Source organism: Phocoena sinus, chromosome 4, assembly GCF_008692025.1.
Source record: "Phocoena sinus isolate mPhoSin1 chromosome 4, mPhoSin1.pri, whole genome shotgun sequence".
In the NCBI taxonomy this organism is placed as follows: Eukaryota; Metazoa; Chordata; class Mammalia; order Artiodactyla; family Phocoenidae; genus Phocoena; species Phocoena sinus.
In genome coordinates this window covers 21,358,946-21,376,481 of record NC_045766.1, presented here as the reverse complement: position 1 = coordinate 21,376,481, position 17,536 = coordinate 21,358,946, and the positions used below count along the sequence as shown (strand labels likewise).

At 48.8% G+C, this 17,536-nt stretch overlaps 1 protein-coding gene across 3 annotated transcripts in view; it reads right to left on the bottom strand.

Moving 5' to 3' along the window:
* The window catches only part of CLSTN2 (calsyntenin 2), a 645,262-nt gene that overhangs the window by 104,169 nt on the left and 523,557 nt on the right, over positions 1-17,536 (bottom strand). For all 3 annotated transcript variants that reach the window (XM_032630816.1, XM_032630818.1, XM_032630817.1), the window contains 2 exons: positions 9,852-10,100; positions 1,923-2,044 (listed from right to left, as the gene is read on the bottom strand). In XM_032630816.1, coding sequence (XP_032486707.1) covers positions 1,923-2,044; positions 9,852-10,100 — 371 coding nt within the window. The remainder of the gene's footprint in view (positions 1-1,922; positions 2,045-9,851; positions 10,101-17,536) is intronic.

The window sequence follows — 17,536 nt, the reverse complement described above, 5'->3', positions numbered from 1 at the left end:
GTTACTGGACTGTGGTCTCCTGCCTCATATTATCCACCTGGCAGGACTGGGGTAGAGATGAGAATAAGCCACTCATGCAGCGTGCCTAGCACAGAGTGGGCACCCATGAATGGTAATAAATGAGATCAGAGTAGTTTGGAAGGTATTCAGTGACTCTTAGCCCCTCCTTCAATTCACCACTTTGGGAACAGATTTCAGAATTCCTAAATTCACTATATTTTTTATCTATAGAACCAGAATTCGTTCCTCACCTATTTTAAATTCCAAACCCTGTGACTTCATTTGCCTGTATCAGTGCTTCTCAATCCCATCTTAGGAAATGCTGCAGGGCATCTATAATGATCTCAGCCAGTATAGCAATGTTTTTTTTTTATTAAAACCCCTCATGATATGGAATTTGTCTTAATTTATCTCAATTCGTATTACGTATGTATAAAAACATCCCATAGAAGCCAAATGGCATTTTAGAAGTTAGTTGAGAGGCTGCCGGGAAGTCAAATAAACAATGTCAAGATAGCATAATTTCTGCAAGACCCAGAATTCCTAATTCAGAGGAACATATATTAGTCCAGATGCCATATTTCCAAAACCCTGGGGTACAGCAGGATGGGATTTACTGAGAATGGACTAGGCAGTTGCCACAGGGCTCTCTCAAACATCTTTTGCATCAACCTGGCATCCTTGACCTTGTCACGCTGCCTGATGTTCCACCATTGAGACATTCTCTGAGGTTAATGAATCTCTCTTTTAAAGAGCATATGTCAGTACTTCTGTATGGAGGAAGGGGGGTAGCAATCATACTCATCTTGGTGGAAATGAGTTCCTTCTGGCATTCTTCCCAGTGACACACTCTGAGATCAGCCCCACTCGGGGTCTGAGGCTTAAGTAGAAAAGGGAGAGGGTGGGGTAGACATGGGTAATTGGGAAAGAGAAGGGAAAGGATTATGAAACGTTCAACCCTAGACAAGATGAGGCAGGTGGCACCCACAGGGGGGGTTGGAGGGAGAAAAGAAGTCTGGGGGCCCCAGAAGCTCCCAGAATATGGGTTGGGCAGAAAGAAAGCAACAACGAGATACAGTAGAATGAGCATCATTTCATCTGCTTCATTAAGCAGCATCCATTCGATGACCCTCTTCCCTGCTGACTGCCACCCTCCCTTCTGACAATGTAAAACCATTGAACAAAAATGCATGCCCCCCACCTTCAAATCTAAGCAAAGGCCAACTCCGGGCTTGCTGCACTGACACTTCTTCAGCGGCACGGCCGCCCGGAGAAGTGCCACCTCCGCAATCTCAGCGCTGCACAGCCCTCCGAAACAGACACTTCAAAGCTTTTGATTCCAACCAGACACTTCATTTGTCATTGACAAGTACGACACAGCGGCCCTTGTGATCACAAGTCAGAAGGCCCTGGAGTGAGGCAGAGATTTTCCCACTTCAGAAAAGAACATGAACTGCTCACAGGGCACTGTGTCACTGATGACTTCAAAGTCCTCAGGTCCCTGTTCTCAACCTGTGTCACCAAAAGCGAGGCTGCACCATCTCCCAAAGAGAGCATCAAAGAGGAGACACGGAGCATTTATGACATCAATATGCGCTAACAAAGATCAGAAACTGGGCCTGGGGATGGAGAGGATCAGCTTCCCAGGACCTCCGCGCAGAGAAAGTCGACAAGATGCACGCTGGCTCCTACCGGGTGCGGGTTCTAGCTGGGAAGTGTGGCCCTCCCCACCTCCGACTGGTCTTTAAGGCTGCAGTTGCCATCCCGACTTTAAGATGCTGTGTGTTTCCCAGAGTTGATTTTCCCCCAAATCAGCAAGTGACCAGAACCGTGAGATGCCTACCCACTGCCACCATCCCTGGACTAACCAACCATCCCCGCACGCGGCTGAGCAGGGCGCAAACGCGCTGTGAGCGCCATACCTGGTCCGGCTTCCAGTGGAACTCCGCGGGGCGGAAGGTGTCTGCCTGGTCGAAATCCTTGCGCAAGAGGAAGACAAGGCGGCAGTTGTGCACGTACAGGGCGTAGTGGTGCCGGTTCATTTCTGAAAAGCAGAAAGAGGATTTGAGGGGTTCCAGATTCCCTGTGCTGATCTCCACTCCATCACTTAGCACACCTCAGAAAACAAAGAAACAGGCATTCCACTTTTCTCTTTTACAACCGGGTCTAATAAATAGTTCTAGAACACACATAGTGGAGCTCTCTGAAATGAAAGAGGAAGATTCAAGAAAGCTCACAGCAAAACTTCTGCTGAGAAGCCATTTGGGCTTTAAATACCAACCTAACTTATACTCAGATGTTGCATCAGGTCCTGGATAAAATTACGTAGGTTCACAAGCTCTTTTTGTTTTTTTTACATATACTTCTGGGAGGGTCAAAGGGCCTCTCTGACAATCACATCAGCCACTCTGGGTTCCTTTAACATAGTTGGATTCTCCCAGAGTTCTGGGCTTTTATTTTATTTCACCAGGCTTGCCAACAGCAACCACAGAGCATGTCTCCTTTTCTGCCTAATCTGTGTGCAGTGAAGGAAAGCTGCCTCACTTTTAGTTGCTGGGAGGAGGGGACATTGACTTCCCAGCGTTAGACATAGTTCCATGAATTTCCAAAGCAATGAATAAATACTTCTTTCCCCATACACAGACAACAGATGGGACTTTTCTCTCCCCTGATAAAAAAACTTCCTTTCCCGCTTAAAAAAAAAAAAAAATCACACCATGGGTCCCAGCCATGATGTCCTATAGTCACAAGATAACAGCCCTGGGAAGGTGAGGAGCTGTTCTTCGACCAGTACTCAGAGGACTCACACATAGTAGCACACACAGAAATCTAACATGATGCACATGTTTCATAAATACTGGGCTAATGAGCAGGTGACCAGATACCGCAGAAAGAGCATGGGCCCTAGATTCAGAGAGACTTGGGGTGGAGCTGTGTCTCTAGATGATGCTGAGAAAGTTAGTCAGCCTCTTAGAGGCTCGATTTCCTTCATTGTATCATGACAGGGATGCTGGGCTATCCTGGTGTATCATGAGAATAGGATATTGTGATTGATTCTTGTACATCCTCTAGAAACCTTGCCCGTGGAGGTATGAGTGGGAGGAATCAACCCCAGTCCCACTTCTAGGCATGGGCTTTTAGTTGGTTTCAGCCAAATAAGCTCATGAAAAGCTCCCTGCCACAGCGAGTGCTTCAGGACCCAGGCCCGAGTTCAGTAGCGCAGCCCATTCTCCTGGCCGTGGGGCTTCTGTCACGAAAGTGACTCAAGTCAGGCCGGTGATTCTGGAGCTGTTCTGAGTAGTTCTGGGAAAGAACTCTCTATCTCTTAGCAGGAAGCAAATAGAAGAGACCACCACCTCTCTGTAGAAGTTGCAGTATATAAGTGGGAAGCTTGGAGCTGCTGCAGCCATATTTGCTAACATGAAATTGATAGACATACGGCAGCAGATCTGAAAAATTGCAGAGAAAAGGACCCAGCACCTTGATCACACTTTACCTGAAGCTGTTTAGCTCTGTTAGTTACAAGAACTTTCCCGTTATTATTTTGATTTTTAATCATCTGATATCGGTTTGATCTGTATTTCCTGTTCCTTGTAACCGAAAGCATCTTAACTGATACAATGAGGAAATGTGTGTAAAGCATCTGCCCAGAACAGATGCTCAATGACTGTTAGTTATTACAAGGACTATGACACTGCCTCGTGACCATGATGACATAACAAAATAGTGTCAGATGCTGTTTTCACAAAAGCGTTACCGTTCTTCAGGATGCAACCAAAGGATGGAAGGAAGGAGAATGTTTAGTTGTCAAGTGTTGTAGGTTTGGCCAAGGCCAATGTTCGGGTGACCACTCCACCTCTGTGTTGATGAAACACCCAGGTCTGGTTATAGGGATTTTACTAAATACTTCTTGTTTCCCTCACTATTGCTTAAGCTGATTTCCTATAGTTTCTGCTGATAACTATCAGAAAGATATAGAAAGCAGACTTCTCCCCCTTAGCTTCATTTGGAGTCAGGAGAGGTTGTGGTGAAGAGGTGGAAGAAGAATGAAAGAACAGACCTCACGGGAGTAACTCCTGGCCTCCCTCCAGAGGTTCCTCCCTCCCCCGCCCTCCGTTAGCTGTGTCCCTGGGGTCACCACCCACACCAGGGTAACTGGCTCTTCACTGTGCTGGTAATATGATACACTCAGAAATCAGCTTCACTTCTTTGCCTGTCCTTCAGTGTTCTCCCTGGCAACTCCCCTCCATTTCTTTGCCCACGTCTCTGGCAGATCCTAATGTATTCTGGTCACTTTCAGATATTAAAATAGTCTGTAAGGGTTCTCTCCAGATCAAACACCAGTGTCTCATCAGTTAAAAGATCTTCGCTAGTCAGCCTCGCCCCGTGGCTTGGTGGCCGCCAGTGGGGAAAGGATGAGGAAGGTGTGTTCTTTTACTCTTCCTTCATTCCCTGAACCTCCTCCAGGTCCAGTCATGGTCAGGGGCAAGGGAAAGCAGCTAAGAAGGAAAGAAGTGGAGTCTCTTTAAAGAAGCAGTGAAGTTTCTCATTTTCCCAGGGATGTCCAGTGTCCTCTGTCATGTGGGTGTCTACATATGGGCTGCTTCATGAGTGCACTGGCTGGGTTTTGGAGAGGCTCTGCAGAGATCCCCCCATGGCCACGGAAGTGGGTTTGGGCCCCGGTGAAATATGTTTTTAGCCCTCCTTTCCCCACCCCCCAAACCCATAAGAAAGGGCCTGTTATAATCTTTACATAGGAATTGATCTGATAAGTGAGGCAGCCCTTCCTGGGACATTAGTGCCAGCTTCAATCCCACCTTTCTTGGCACTTACCTCTCCATTCCTGGTGTAAGTGATGTTTCCATGATTGATACCTTTCATGATTCCTCTCAGCTCCTGCCCTCCCTTGGTCACTTCTGCCTCCCGCCCACATCTCCTCCTCCTGATGGATCCCCTCTTCCTGGCATGCAGACCTCTTGGCTGTAGCTGTGACCATTTCTGGTTGCCCACTTGGTTCCCATGACTAGAACAGAAACATCTGTGTTCTGCCAAACTGTAGTAGGGCCGCCCCTCCCCCGCTGCCCCCCTCTTCTCACCCCACTGCTGAGGCAGCCCCCATCAGCCTCTTGCTTTCACACCCCCTGGGCAAGAGTCAAGTCCAGCTTTCATGTACCCTAGACTCCTGGGACACGAGTCAAACTTCCCCAGAGCTCTCCTGGGCTCTGCTCCAATACCAGCCTGGAGCAGATGTACAAGTATTTGCAGCTCAGCCAACAGGCAGCTGGGAGTGAGATTCCCACCTCCTCTCTACCTCAGACAACCTCGGTCTCTCTGAGCTGTTCTCTGGGCATCTCTGGAAGTGTGGGTGTGTTTCTTTCCCAGCAGGCTGGGGGACCACCCCAGCACTCTCTAGCAGGCTGGCACCTCTGCCTCTGTCATCTGGTGATTGCTGGACCAGGTTGGCCCCTCTGTCTTGGAAAGCCCTGTATGAAAGTAGCTAGCACTACGGGTGGCACGTATCATTCAGATGAAACTCAGAGTTAGCAAGAGAGCTCCATGCCAGGAAGAAGGGGTCCTACAGAAGGAGCAGATGTGTGTTGGGAGAGAAGCTTCTAAGACAGGGCAGGAAAGAAACTGCTCACACCAGGAATGGAAAGAAAAGGGCCAACAAAGATGGTGTTGGAGCGGGCACCAGTGCCTCATGCAGTATCCTTGCGGTAGAGCCATTGCTGGGTATTCAGATAACCTTGTTTCCTTTGCTCCTAGACACGTAGCTTAACTCGTATCACTGCTTCTCCCACGGTTAGGTGGAGCCTTGGGAACAAATTCTGGCCCAGAAAGTGTGAGTAGAAGTGAGACACACCACTTTCTGGTCTAGCTAATAAAACCCTTCTGTGTTCAACCCTCTACTCTAACTTTCTGTTCTGTGGTTGAAAAGGGCAGCGAAAATAATTGAAGTACCTTGAGTCCCTGAATGTCTGAGCAAAGCTAAGCAACCTTATTCCCCAGCCCCATCTGGGGTTGCTGGACAATGGCAGGGGGAAAAACTGATGAAAGGGTGTTAGTCATCGAGATGCTTCTTGTTGGCGGTGAGAGTGGTTTTCTTTCCTTCTGAAAACTGCAATTAGCCCTTGGCGACTAATCAGTTCTGCTATCCAACTATTAATAAATTACTTCATGATAGGCCAGCATTGGTAAGTTTTAATTAGTGGGCAAGACAGAAACGAGTGCAATTTTCACTAAGGGCGACTTGGTAATTTACGTCGATAGCCTTCCTAACATTTATATTCTTGGACTCAGTAATTCAGCTTCTGGTCAGGAAATAATGAGAAGCATCCATACAGGTATATACAAGAATGCTTATTATATATTACAAGAATGCCTATTACAGCATTGTTTTATTTGCATTTAAAAGGAGACAATCTAAATGTCTAACAAAAGGGAGCCAATTAAATGAAGTACAATAGAGCCTAATGACAGAAGACTGTCATGTTATTCTTATTTTTAAAGAACATTTTATCACGTAGAGAAATGATCTGGATATATGTAATGTTATTTAAGAGAAACATAACATAATGGTATCACATGTATTATAAAAATAGATGGAAAACTGTAACAACATTCTACATATACATAGAAGTAAAAATAAGATCTCATTTGGTAGTGAAATATACCAACTGTTAACAGAAAATCCCTCCAAGTATTAGAATTTTAGGTGACTTTTGTATTCTTTTATACTCTTCTGTGTTTTTTAGGCTGCCCATTATAAACATGTGTAGCTTTTATAACTTGGACATTTTTCTAACATATAAAAGCTCTAATCGAGTTTTCATTTGTTCCTGATAATTTTTTATTTAGGGCAAGGAGATATCTGTAGGTTTTTTTTTTTTTTTTTTGGCGGTACGCGGGCCTCTCACCGTTGTGGCCTCTCCCGTGGCGGAGCACAGGCTCCGGACGCACAGGCTCAGCGGCCATGGCTCACGGGCCCAGCCGCTCCGCGGCACGTGGGATCCTCCCGGACCGGGGCACGAACCCGCGACCCCTGGCTCGGCAGGCGGACTCTCAACCACTGCGCCACCAGGGAAGCCCGAGGTATTTTTTTAAGGCAGAGAAATTAGAGGAAAATCTTCCGCCTCTTTTCTTGTGCCAGCGTTGAACTGATCTGCAAAGGGTTACTTTATACTGAGCCCAAAGCTGAGCAGCGCCAGAACCTGAGGGTTGGAGGGGCTGACATGCCTGTTCGGGGTGCTGCTCTGATGAAAGTGAGGCACCATCATCTAATGCAGAGTTTTCAGCCATGGCTGCACAAAAGAATCGCCCAGACTCTGACTTCCTGAGCTGGGGCAGGACCCTGGCATCTGGGTACTTTTACAAGGTCGCCAGGTTATTCTAGCGCAGAGCAGGGTTGAGGGCCGCTGGTCTAGGAGCGTGGACCTGAAACGCGGGCCAGAGGAGCTAGGGCCAAGTCTGTTCCTTTCATCATCAGTTGTGTTATCCTCGGCGGTTTCTCAACCTTTCATATTCTAATCTCCTCCTGTGTAAGCCAGAGGTCTTTGTCAGGCCTGCCCCCCAGGGGTATTTGATACATTTCAGAAAGGATTATATGTGTGTGGGTGCTAACCCCAGCCAGGGCTACTTTGCATACATCTGTATACTCCTAAGCCATTGTCTCCTTGATGCCGGCTCTGGATCGTGGTGGGGACAGCCCACCAGACACTGCGAAGATGGGGCCACAGGGTGATTCCTGGGGTCCTGGGCTGAGCTCTGGACCCAGTCCCAAACCTCAGTGCCACCTTAAGCGGGTCTGCAGAGTCCTTCCTGTACGAAGGACCAGGAAAACAAATCCTGGGCACTGGCTCTGACACAGATTCACCATATGACTGGGAAAAGCTGGGCAACTCCCCCTGTTTCCGTTTCTATATTCAGAAAATACATTGGCTTTTACCACAAATATTGATTGAAACAGGAAATGTGGGGTCCTGGTAGTTGTATAATGTGGAATAAAACTAGAAATAATAATGATTATGACAATAACAACATCAGGTTAATTAGTTGAGCACAGATTTTTTATCTGGAGCTGCTAAGGGATTTCATACCTTATTTCATGTTTTTTTTTCCCCATTCTACATATGGGGAAACTAAGGCTCAGTGAGATTAGCAACTCCTCGGTTTTCCTCAAGTAGTGGAAAAGCTGCCATGTGAACTTTGACTGTTGAGCAGCAAAGCTGAACGGTCAGCCGTTCTTCTATCCTGTCTTCTCACTGCACTATCTACTGTAGTGTAGAGTAGTTATTTATTTGGGGTATTTTAACAAGAGGAGCATTTGAAATGGGAAAAGGTGGACTTATAATTTAAGATAGACATAACATTTTCATAAGATATCAGAGTATTTGTGTGTGTGTGTGTGTGTTTGCATGTGGGGTGTGGTGTGGTGTGTGTGTGTGTGTTTGTATGTGGTGTGTGTGTGTTTGCATGTGGGGTGGTGTGTGTGTGTGTGTGTGTTTGCTTGTGGGGTGTGGTGTGTGTGTGTGTGTGTTTGCATGTGGAGTGTGGTGTGGTGTGTGTGTGTGTGTTTGCATGTGGTGTGTTTGTGTTTGCATGTGGGGTGGTGTGTGTGTGTGTTTGCATGCGGTGTGTGTGTGTTTGCATGTGGGGTGGTGTGTGTGTGTGTGTGTGTGTGTGTGTTTGCATGTGGGGTGTGGTGACCAGAGCATAGCGATGGAGTTAGCTGGATCTAAGCTTACATTCCAGTCCTGATACTTACCAGCTGAATAACTTGGGACAAGTTACTTAAAGTCTCAGGGATGTTTCCTTATCCTTAAAACAGGAAACACAATAATGCTTTCGTAAAATTGTTTGTAGAGATGTGAGGCACTGTTTAGAATAGGAAGAGCTAACACAGATTAGACTTCCGGGGCGTCAGGTACTGTTCTATTGCACTATACATACATTGTCATTTAATGCTGATAAAAACCCCATGAGGTAGATAATACTATAATGCCCATTTTATAGACTGAGAAAGTGAGGCATAGAGAGGTTAACCCACTTGCCCGAGATCACACAGCCAATAAGTGGTAGAGTGTTTTTTTTTTGTTTGTTTGTTTTGGGTTTTTTTGCGGTACGCGGGCCTCTCACTGCCGCGGCCTCTCCCGCGGCGGAGCACAGGCTCCGGACGCGCAGGCTCAGCGGCCACGGCTCACGGGCCCAGCCGCTCCGCGGCACGTGGGATCCTCCCGGACCGGGGCACGAACCCGCGACCCCTGCATCGGCAGGCGGACTCCCAACCACTGCGCCACCAGGGAAGCCCGCGGTGGTGGAGTGTTTTTAACCACCAAGCTGTGAGCTGCCTTACACAGGCTCCGCGAGATGAAAAATGCCGAGAGCAAAGCTTAGCTATCACAATCGTGCACAGCAGTGATTTTCAAAGTGCTGTTGTAAATTAGCGGGACCCTTCCATTGAAAATAAACTTCTGGAAATCTGTCTATATATTGATATAACACAGTGAAGGTGGAGTTGCTTTGCTTGAAGTAAGGATGAAGCCTCCTCCCCCAGCCCCACCTCATGTAGCAGCCCTAAGTTCCTTCTGGGGACGCTGGGGCTCTGAAGAACCCGGTCTGAAAACCACGAATCCCAGCTTTTTGGCTCTCTGTGTCTGTACCCTGCCTCTCTTTCCTGGTCCTGCTCTACCCCAAGGCGAGGAAATCATCAGCCAGAAAAACAGAGACCAGAATATTTTCCCAGGGCCCCTGTCACACTCCCGCTTTTCTCCCACACCCTTGGTGGCCGTGGCCGTGCTGGACCAGCTGGGACAGAGGGGGCAGACGCCAGGAGGGCTGGACGCAAGACTCACCGGTTTTATCTGAGTTGCAGAGGATGGTTTCCTTCTCAGCTCTCACGCCAGGGCTGGGGCCGTGCTTCATCCACATGGTGACAGTGAACTGATCCGTCAGGTTCTTGGGTACAACCCCGTCAGGAATCTTGGCACCCTGCCTGCCGTCGAACTTGAAGATCATCTCGCTGCTGTCCACCAGCAGTCCTGCGGTCCAGTTGGTGGCGGCGCTGGGGGACGGCAAGAGGTCGATGATGCCAGAGGAGGCTCCTGCAGGGGATGGGGACAGAAAGAACAAAGGGTCATTCCTCCCAGGGTGGGCGTCCTCACGTTCTGTTTTCTGCTCCTGGGTCAGAATGAACTACTTGGCGTACTTACCCAGAGCTAGGTGCTCAGCCCGAGCTAGGTGACTCGGGAAAAGAAGGGTTAAATGCCATCCTTGCCCGTGTTGCTTATGGTCGGCTTGCAGAGGCATCAGTAACTTACAGACAAAAGTATTGCATGTGGGAGGACAGAGTGCAATTAACTAGTATACAAGAAAAAAGTGCTGGAGGAATTTAGAGACGTGAGATTACCCCGGGGGTTTCGATAAGCAGACAAGGGTCCCGGAGGAGGCCAGGGTTTGATCCGGATCGATGGATTCATTCACGCGCTCGTCCATCCGTTACCCTGTCAGCCATTTACTGAGCACCAATCGGGCGCCAAGACCCCTGCTGGGCGCCGGCGAAGTAAACGTGAATCACACAGTCTCTGCGCTCTGTGCTCTGGAGGAGCTCAGACCCGACACATTGACAGACAATCGGGATGCAGTGCGATCAGAGCTGTGACGGGGGAAGTTCAGGTCCTGACCCCACGAGAAAGAGTATGAGTCACTTGGCACTCCCCACGCTTTTTTCCAACCATTCGTTTAGGCCAAATGGTATAGCAGTTGAGAACACGGGTTCTGAAAGTCAGCAGAACCTGAACCTGATGCCCGGTGGCGGCCTGGCTTGCTAGCCTTGTGACTGTGACCAGTGACCTCACCTTTCCGGCTCTCCGCCCCCTTCTCTGCCGCCTGCCCTCCCAGCTGTTGTGGGAACTGAATAAGAGACCGCACCTGCACTTGGGGCAGCATGCTGGGCACGCGATGAGCGGAGCTCACTCCACGTTAGCTATAACCCTGTCGTTATTGTTAGAGCTGTTATTATTTCTGCTACCACTGTGATTCCGGGCTAAGGATATCCTGAGGCCGTGGGAGTGCCATAGACAGATTTGTGTCTTGGGAGAATCACACCAACAGCTTTGTGGAGGGTGGAGCTGAGTGAGCCCGCAAGGCTGGCCCAGAAGACAGGATGGCCCAGCTGGGAGGATAACTGGGCCGCCACGGACTTCCCACTGAAGCTCAGGTGCTGCCAGCAGTGTTCTCTGCATCCTTACGTCCCACAGAGGGGCAGGGCTCAGCTACTCAGGGGAGGAGGAAGGTCAGGGGCTTCCTGATACCAGGAAACAAGAGCCAGGGAGTCCAAAGTATGCTCGGTGCAGGGGACCAAGTGTGTGTGGGCTCCCACCTGGCACAGCACTGACCCGGCAGTCGTAAATGGGTTTAATGGACAGTGGGTGTGTGTATTACCTGCCATTTGTCTGGGATCATTGGACTTCTGAATTCGGTATATCAGGGCCTCATGTCACCTAGGGGCTGCGTTTCAGAGTCAGCCACTACAAACATCTACAGTTAAAATGACACATGAAAATCCCTCAGGAAGGTGCCATACTGGAAACCGATGTACTTCTTTGAAAATGTTTAACCTAGCCAGTTTTCCCTGCAGCCTTGGAACAGATGTCCATGGGTTTGCAACTGAAAGCTGGCTGTGTGACACATCTGTATCCTTAGAGCAGATGCTCCGCTTAGCCCTGTGAGGAGCTCGCCCTGGGAAAGGCCTCTGGGACCTGCAGTGACTGAGATGTGGCGGGGTGGGAGGTGGGAGTGGAGATTCCGGTTTCTTAATTTACAATCACCCTGCAGCTATGCTCATCAAGGGGAAGTGTGGGCAGCATTGACTACGTTATTAATGCGTTTTTCTTGGGGCTTTTGCCTGGTAGCATGCCTGACGCATAGTAGGTGCTCCATTAATGTTGATAACTGCCTTTTCTTCTACCCAGTGCCTCCGTGAGATGCTTCCGGGCATTACCCAATGCTCGCATGAGCCTGTTCATCCAGCCTCTTGTTCATGCCCCCCACCTCTCATCAATATTACTTGTTCTCCTATAATCCTTGAGACTTACTTGATGTCCATTTTACTTATGTGATAAGCTAATTCACACTAATGTTTTAACGACTAACAAAGCCTTAAAGGTTATCACCCTCCATAGGTATTTGAAAGAAGAACTCTATCAAGGTGGTAGCAGGTAGAGATTTGGGGGTGGCTGGGGAATGGGAGATATGTAGTCTTTGGACCAAGTTCGTCTTCCTAGAGCTCCCCAGAATAATGCAACCTGGCAACAGCTGCTCTGCCCCATGAGTGAGTTGGCTCAGACACCAGGATTTGTCCAGCATGACGACAGCTGGTGACTAGGGCTCACAGGGAATGTGTTGGTTCCCGAAATTTCAGGTGGCCAGGGAGATGCAGGCTGAGCACCCAGGGCTCCTGACTTCTAGCTCAAGCCAGAGCAGCCAACACAATCTAGCAGGGCCCAGTACAGGGCCCACACAGAGCCGCAGGCCTGAGCATGGAGGAACCAGGGCAGGGCTGACAGGGCTCAGAACTCCACCCTTTGAGGTTCCTTTTTTTTTTTGTGGTACGTGGGCCTCTCACTGTTGCGGCCTCTCCGGTTGCGGAGCACAGGCTCCGGACCCACAGGCTCAGCGGCCATGGCTCACGGGCCCAGCCGCTCCGCGGCACGTGGGATCTTCCCGGACCGGGGCGTGAACCCGCGTCCCCTGCATCGGCAGGCGGACTCTCAACCACTGCGCCACCAGGGAAGCCCCTACATTCTTTTTTATATTCTTTTCCATTATGGTTTATCACAGGGTATTGAAAATAGTTCCCTGTGCTATGCAGTAGGACCTTGTTGTTTATCCTTTCTATAGGTAATAGCTTACATCTGCTAACCCCAAACTCCCACTCTATCCCTCCTCCACACCTCCCTTACTCCTTGGCAACTACAAGTCTGTATTCTATGTCTGTGAATCTGTTTCTGTTTTGTAAATAAGTTCATTTGTGTCATATTTCAGATTCCACATATAAGTGATATCATATGGTATTTGTCTTTCTCTTTCTGACTTGACCTAGTACGATAATCTCTAGGTCCATCCATGTTGCTGCAAATGGCATTATTTCATTCTTTTTTATGGCTGAGTAACATTCCATTATATATACGTACCACATCTTCTTTATCCATTCATCTGTCAATGGACGTTTAGGTTGTTTCTATATCTTGGCTATTGTAAATAGTGCTGCTATGAACATAGCGGTGCATGTATAGTTTTGAATTATAATTTTGACAGACCTTTATTCTTAGTTTCCTTGGAACATTTTATTGGGCACTGAGTGAGTGTCAGACTTGAATTAAGTACTTCAGTGCTTTTTCTTAGTTACTCATCAATGTGGTGAATACGATTACGATTCCAGTTTACAGATAAGAAACTTGAAGCTCAGCGAGCCTAGAATCACACCAGCTAGTAAGGGGACCCATCATCAGGGTTTGCCAGCCCTGAAGCCCACACTCCCGCTGCACCACCTCAATCAACCTGGAGGGAGATCTTACAACCTACTGCACATTTAAAAAAATTGAAGTATAGTTGATTTATAAAATTGTGTTAGTTTCAGTTTACAGCAAAGTGATTTGGTTAGACATATATTCGTATGTATATATTTGTATACTTTTTTTGATGCTTTTCCATTATAGTTTATTACAGGATAGTGAATATAGCTCCCTGTGCTCTACAGTAAATCGTGTTGTTTATCTATTTTATATATGGTAGTGTGCGTCTGTTAATCCCATACTCCCAATATATCCCTACCCACCCCCAACCTCCTACACATCTTACAAACATGGAAACTGAGGCCCAGAGAGGGGAAATGACTTGACCAGGATCACACAACCACTCAGCTAGCTAGAGGCAAGCCCAGCTCTCAGACCCCCAGCAATGTTCTTTGTATCACACAGTATAGTGTCCTGCCAAGCCCAGCCCAGTTTTCAGGACCTCACCTCCCTGGACAGGTGGCTGTCCACAGAGAGGCATGTGCCTTGGCAAGGCCATCGTTGTGGAGCTCTGTGTCTTCCCTGGTGAGGGGAGCAGCGTGCCACCCTACCTGACCCACAGATGTTGCCTCCTGGGAAGCATCACACTGCATTTTACCAGATGGTGCAGGCTTTCACAGACTTAACAGATTGTATTTCATTTTTTCAGTGCACTTAAATAAACTGAGAGAGATTTTCCTTTCTGCTGAAGTTCTCGCTCCTCTCCCCAAAGGATCCCGTGGAAAGCAGTGGGTAAACAGGATGCATAACTCAGAAAGGTGGAACAGCAACGTCTGCACATCAGTGTGTATTTTTTTTTTCTTTTTTTTGCGGTACGCGGGCCTCTCACTATTGTGGCCTCTCCCGTTGCGGAGCACAGGCTCCGGACGCGCAGGCTCAGCGGCCATGGCTCACGGGCCCAGCCGCTCCGCGGCACGTGGGATCCTCCCGGACCGGGGCACGAACCTGTGTCCCCTGCATCGGCAGGGGGACTCTCAACCACTGCGCCAGCAGGGAAGCCCCAGTGTGTATTTGAGACACCCTTAGGAACCCTCACAAAGGCCCTGGGACCCACCACGCTGCTGAGAGTTCACACTGGTCTGGGGCACAGCAGCTACAGCCTGAGTGCAGGAGGCTTACAACCAGAGGCGAGGTCTGGTCTGAAGTCCCTGAGCCCTGTCAGGGTGGGGAAGCATCTCTGAGTCAGCAAGTAGATAAAGACAGCGGTGACTTAGGCAGATTTCAGGACACACGGTGGAGCGAGAGCCCACGTGGAGCCTGGGGACAGTGGTCACCACCTGGACTTCTTAATTGCCGGGTTTGCATGCTGCTTTGGGTGGCCTTGGTGAGGCCTTGGAGAGTGTCCTTAGCGTTTCATGGTAGGCCTGTGGCAATGGTGACAGACATGGAGCCTCAGTCCTGCCTCCTCATGGTCCATCATGGGGCAGGGGAAAGGATGGCAAGAAGGAGAGGGTCTCAGGGGAGAGGAACCATTGTGCTCAAGGACACAGGCCTCATTCTATAGAGTATTCTCACGATTAGCTCCACATTACTTCAAACGCTTACGTAATGTCTAAGTTATGCCAGGCACTGTGGTGAGAATGGAGCAACGAACCAGATAGAAATGGGCCCTACCTCTAGTCACCCAGTAGAAAGTCTTTTAGTTTTGGCGCGTGGAAGAGTTCATTGCTAGAGAGTCTCAGGGGAAGCCAGGGAGGCCCTCTTGACAAAGGCTGATAGAAAGCATTCTGTTCTCAACATACTTTTCTGACCCACTGATAGCACTTGGCCTTGTGACTTGCTCTGACCAATGAAATGTGAGTGCAAGTGACGTGTCATCTTAGGGCAGAAGCTTTACAAGCCAGTCCATGGTTCACCACGTGTTTTTTCCATCTGCCCTGAGATCAACAATGTTCTAGATAGAGGCCTTTCTGTTAGCCTGGATCCCAGTGGGAAACTAACATAGAGCAGAGCCACAGTCAACCCGAGAAGGACATGTGGTAGGAATGGAAAACAAACCTTTGTTATTTTAAGCCAATAGATTTTGGAATCACTTGTTACTGCAGCATAACCTGCCCTATCCTGACTGATAAACCACATTAAGTGACTGACATCAGCGGCTACCATTTGCACTTCTCTACCTGCATACCTTCAGGATAGATGTGGAGGACTTTCTGATGTCCTTTCCAGAGCTCACACCGTTGATCCTACCATCAGAGTATCAGTCCACCTCTGGAATTCTAGACAAGAGGGGTTCCTCAAAGGCCCTGAATTGTCCAGGTGAAGCAAGCTGGGCTTTGGATGAGGGTGGTCAGCCAAGCTCTTGGGGCAGGGCTGTGGATACCCAGTTGCTGACCAGCCTGGGAAAGGCCACTGCAGGCAAAAACCTTCTCCAAGAATAGAAGGGCATGCTGTATGGTAGTTGCTTAATTGACTTCAAAGAAGTCACATCCAAAGAGAAGCCCATTGCTCACCGTCATCACCCGTGGGTCAGTGTGTGCACACTTGCTCATGTATGAGTAGTGATTTAATGGGACTCCCAACACGCATGCATCAGTTTTCCTTAGAGTCAGAGGCCCACTTCAGCTCTCTGAGAATGGAAACAGTGGCTATGACTGGGGGGCTGGTTCTGCCCCCGCTGGAAGCTCCAGCTGTTTAGAGGCATCTTGGAGGAACTGATGATGGCTTCCCCTGGTTGGGGTATTCTGAAGCTATAAAAGCCTTGAACTGTGATTCTTAGTGAGGGCAAGCTCTGTTAAGCTGCATGGTGTAGTAGAAAGCCACGGACTGAACTTCTTTTACATGTCTGTCTTCCCCAGGAGACTGAATTGTTAAGTGGTCTTACTAACTTCTAGATAACCTCACGAGTTAGAACATCTGGACACTGAACAGATATTTGCTGAATTAATAAATACATGAATGAATGAATGAATGGATTCGCTACGAAGACCTCCTGGACCCACAAGTGTATAAATCCTGTGAACAGCTCACCGACTGGTAATCTGAACTGGTCTGACAGATCAATCCCTTGATTTAGCAGAAGGGTCTCTCTCTGCACCCTTTCCTTCAATAAGACCTGTCCTCGGAGCTCTTGACTCTACGTATAGAAAGCAGCTGACCCCGAGTGTCATATGGGGAGGTGCCGGCCAGATGCCAGGAGCCTGTGATTCCAGGGAGGAGCAGCCCTGGCCTCCGGTCTCCGAATGACATGTGTGTCACAAACAGCTTTGCTGTTTATTGTAATATGCAGAGACTCAGGGGCACGGAAGTGAGCTTTTTCTTGGGCTCTGGTTAATGTCAAGTTTAATTTGGCCGAGTCACTGGGGCTTCATCATGCATTTCATACTCAAGGCAGTTCTGTGACACTTCACCTCGGGAAAGCCTGGGACTGAGATGGGAGATCCCTTCATCTTGAATCTCTGAACCCAGAGGAGGTGGTAAGCAGCTTGTCCAACTTCCCCGAGAGGCCTGGCTTCATGTAAGCCAGTGGCAATGGGGGACCATGTCAGGCTAAGTTTTGTCCTACAAGCTGAAGGGGACACAGGTGCAGGGCCCTGTATCGTTTTTGTTTCAAGATGGAATGGAAGTGTTTCCGTACACAAATTGCAGGCAGCGATATGCCTGACGTCCAGTGTTCCCCTGGAAACAAAGAGGCCATTTCTGGTGCTACTGCACATGTCCGGTGTTTCCCGACAGCAGCTTTGCCCAGCTGTTGTCCGACGGCCCCTTACGCAGGATCCCATCATTGCTCGTTGTGGAGCAACGTTGCAGGAGGAAGAAGCAGGTGGGCAGCGACCGGACCTCCACAAGGCACCTCTGGGGAGACACCCTTGCCTGGGTCACCGCACAACAACAAATATCACAGAAGCAACGCCAGAACTCAAAGACACCAGGAAGAGCCCCAGGACTGACCCTGGTGAGCACAGAGGGCAGGCGAATATTGACTTAAGGGGAGCGTTTGGAATGGCGAAGGAGAGAGAGATTCT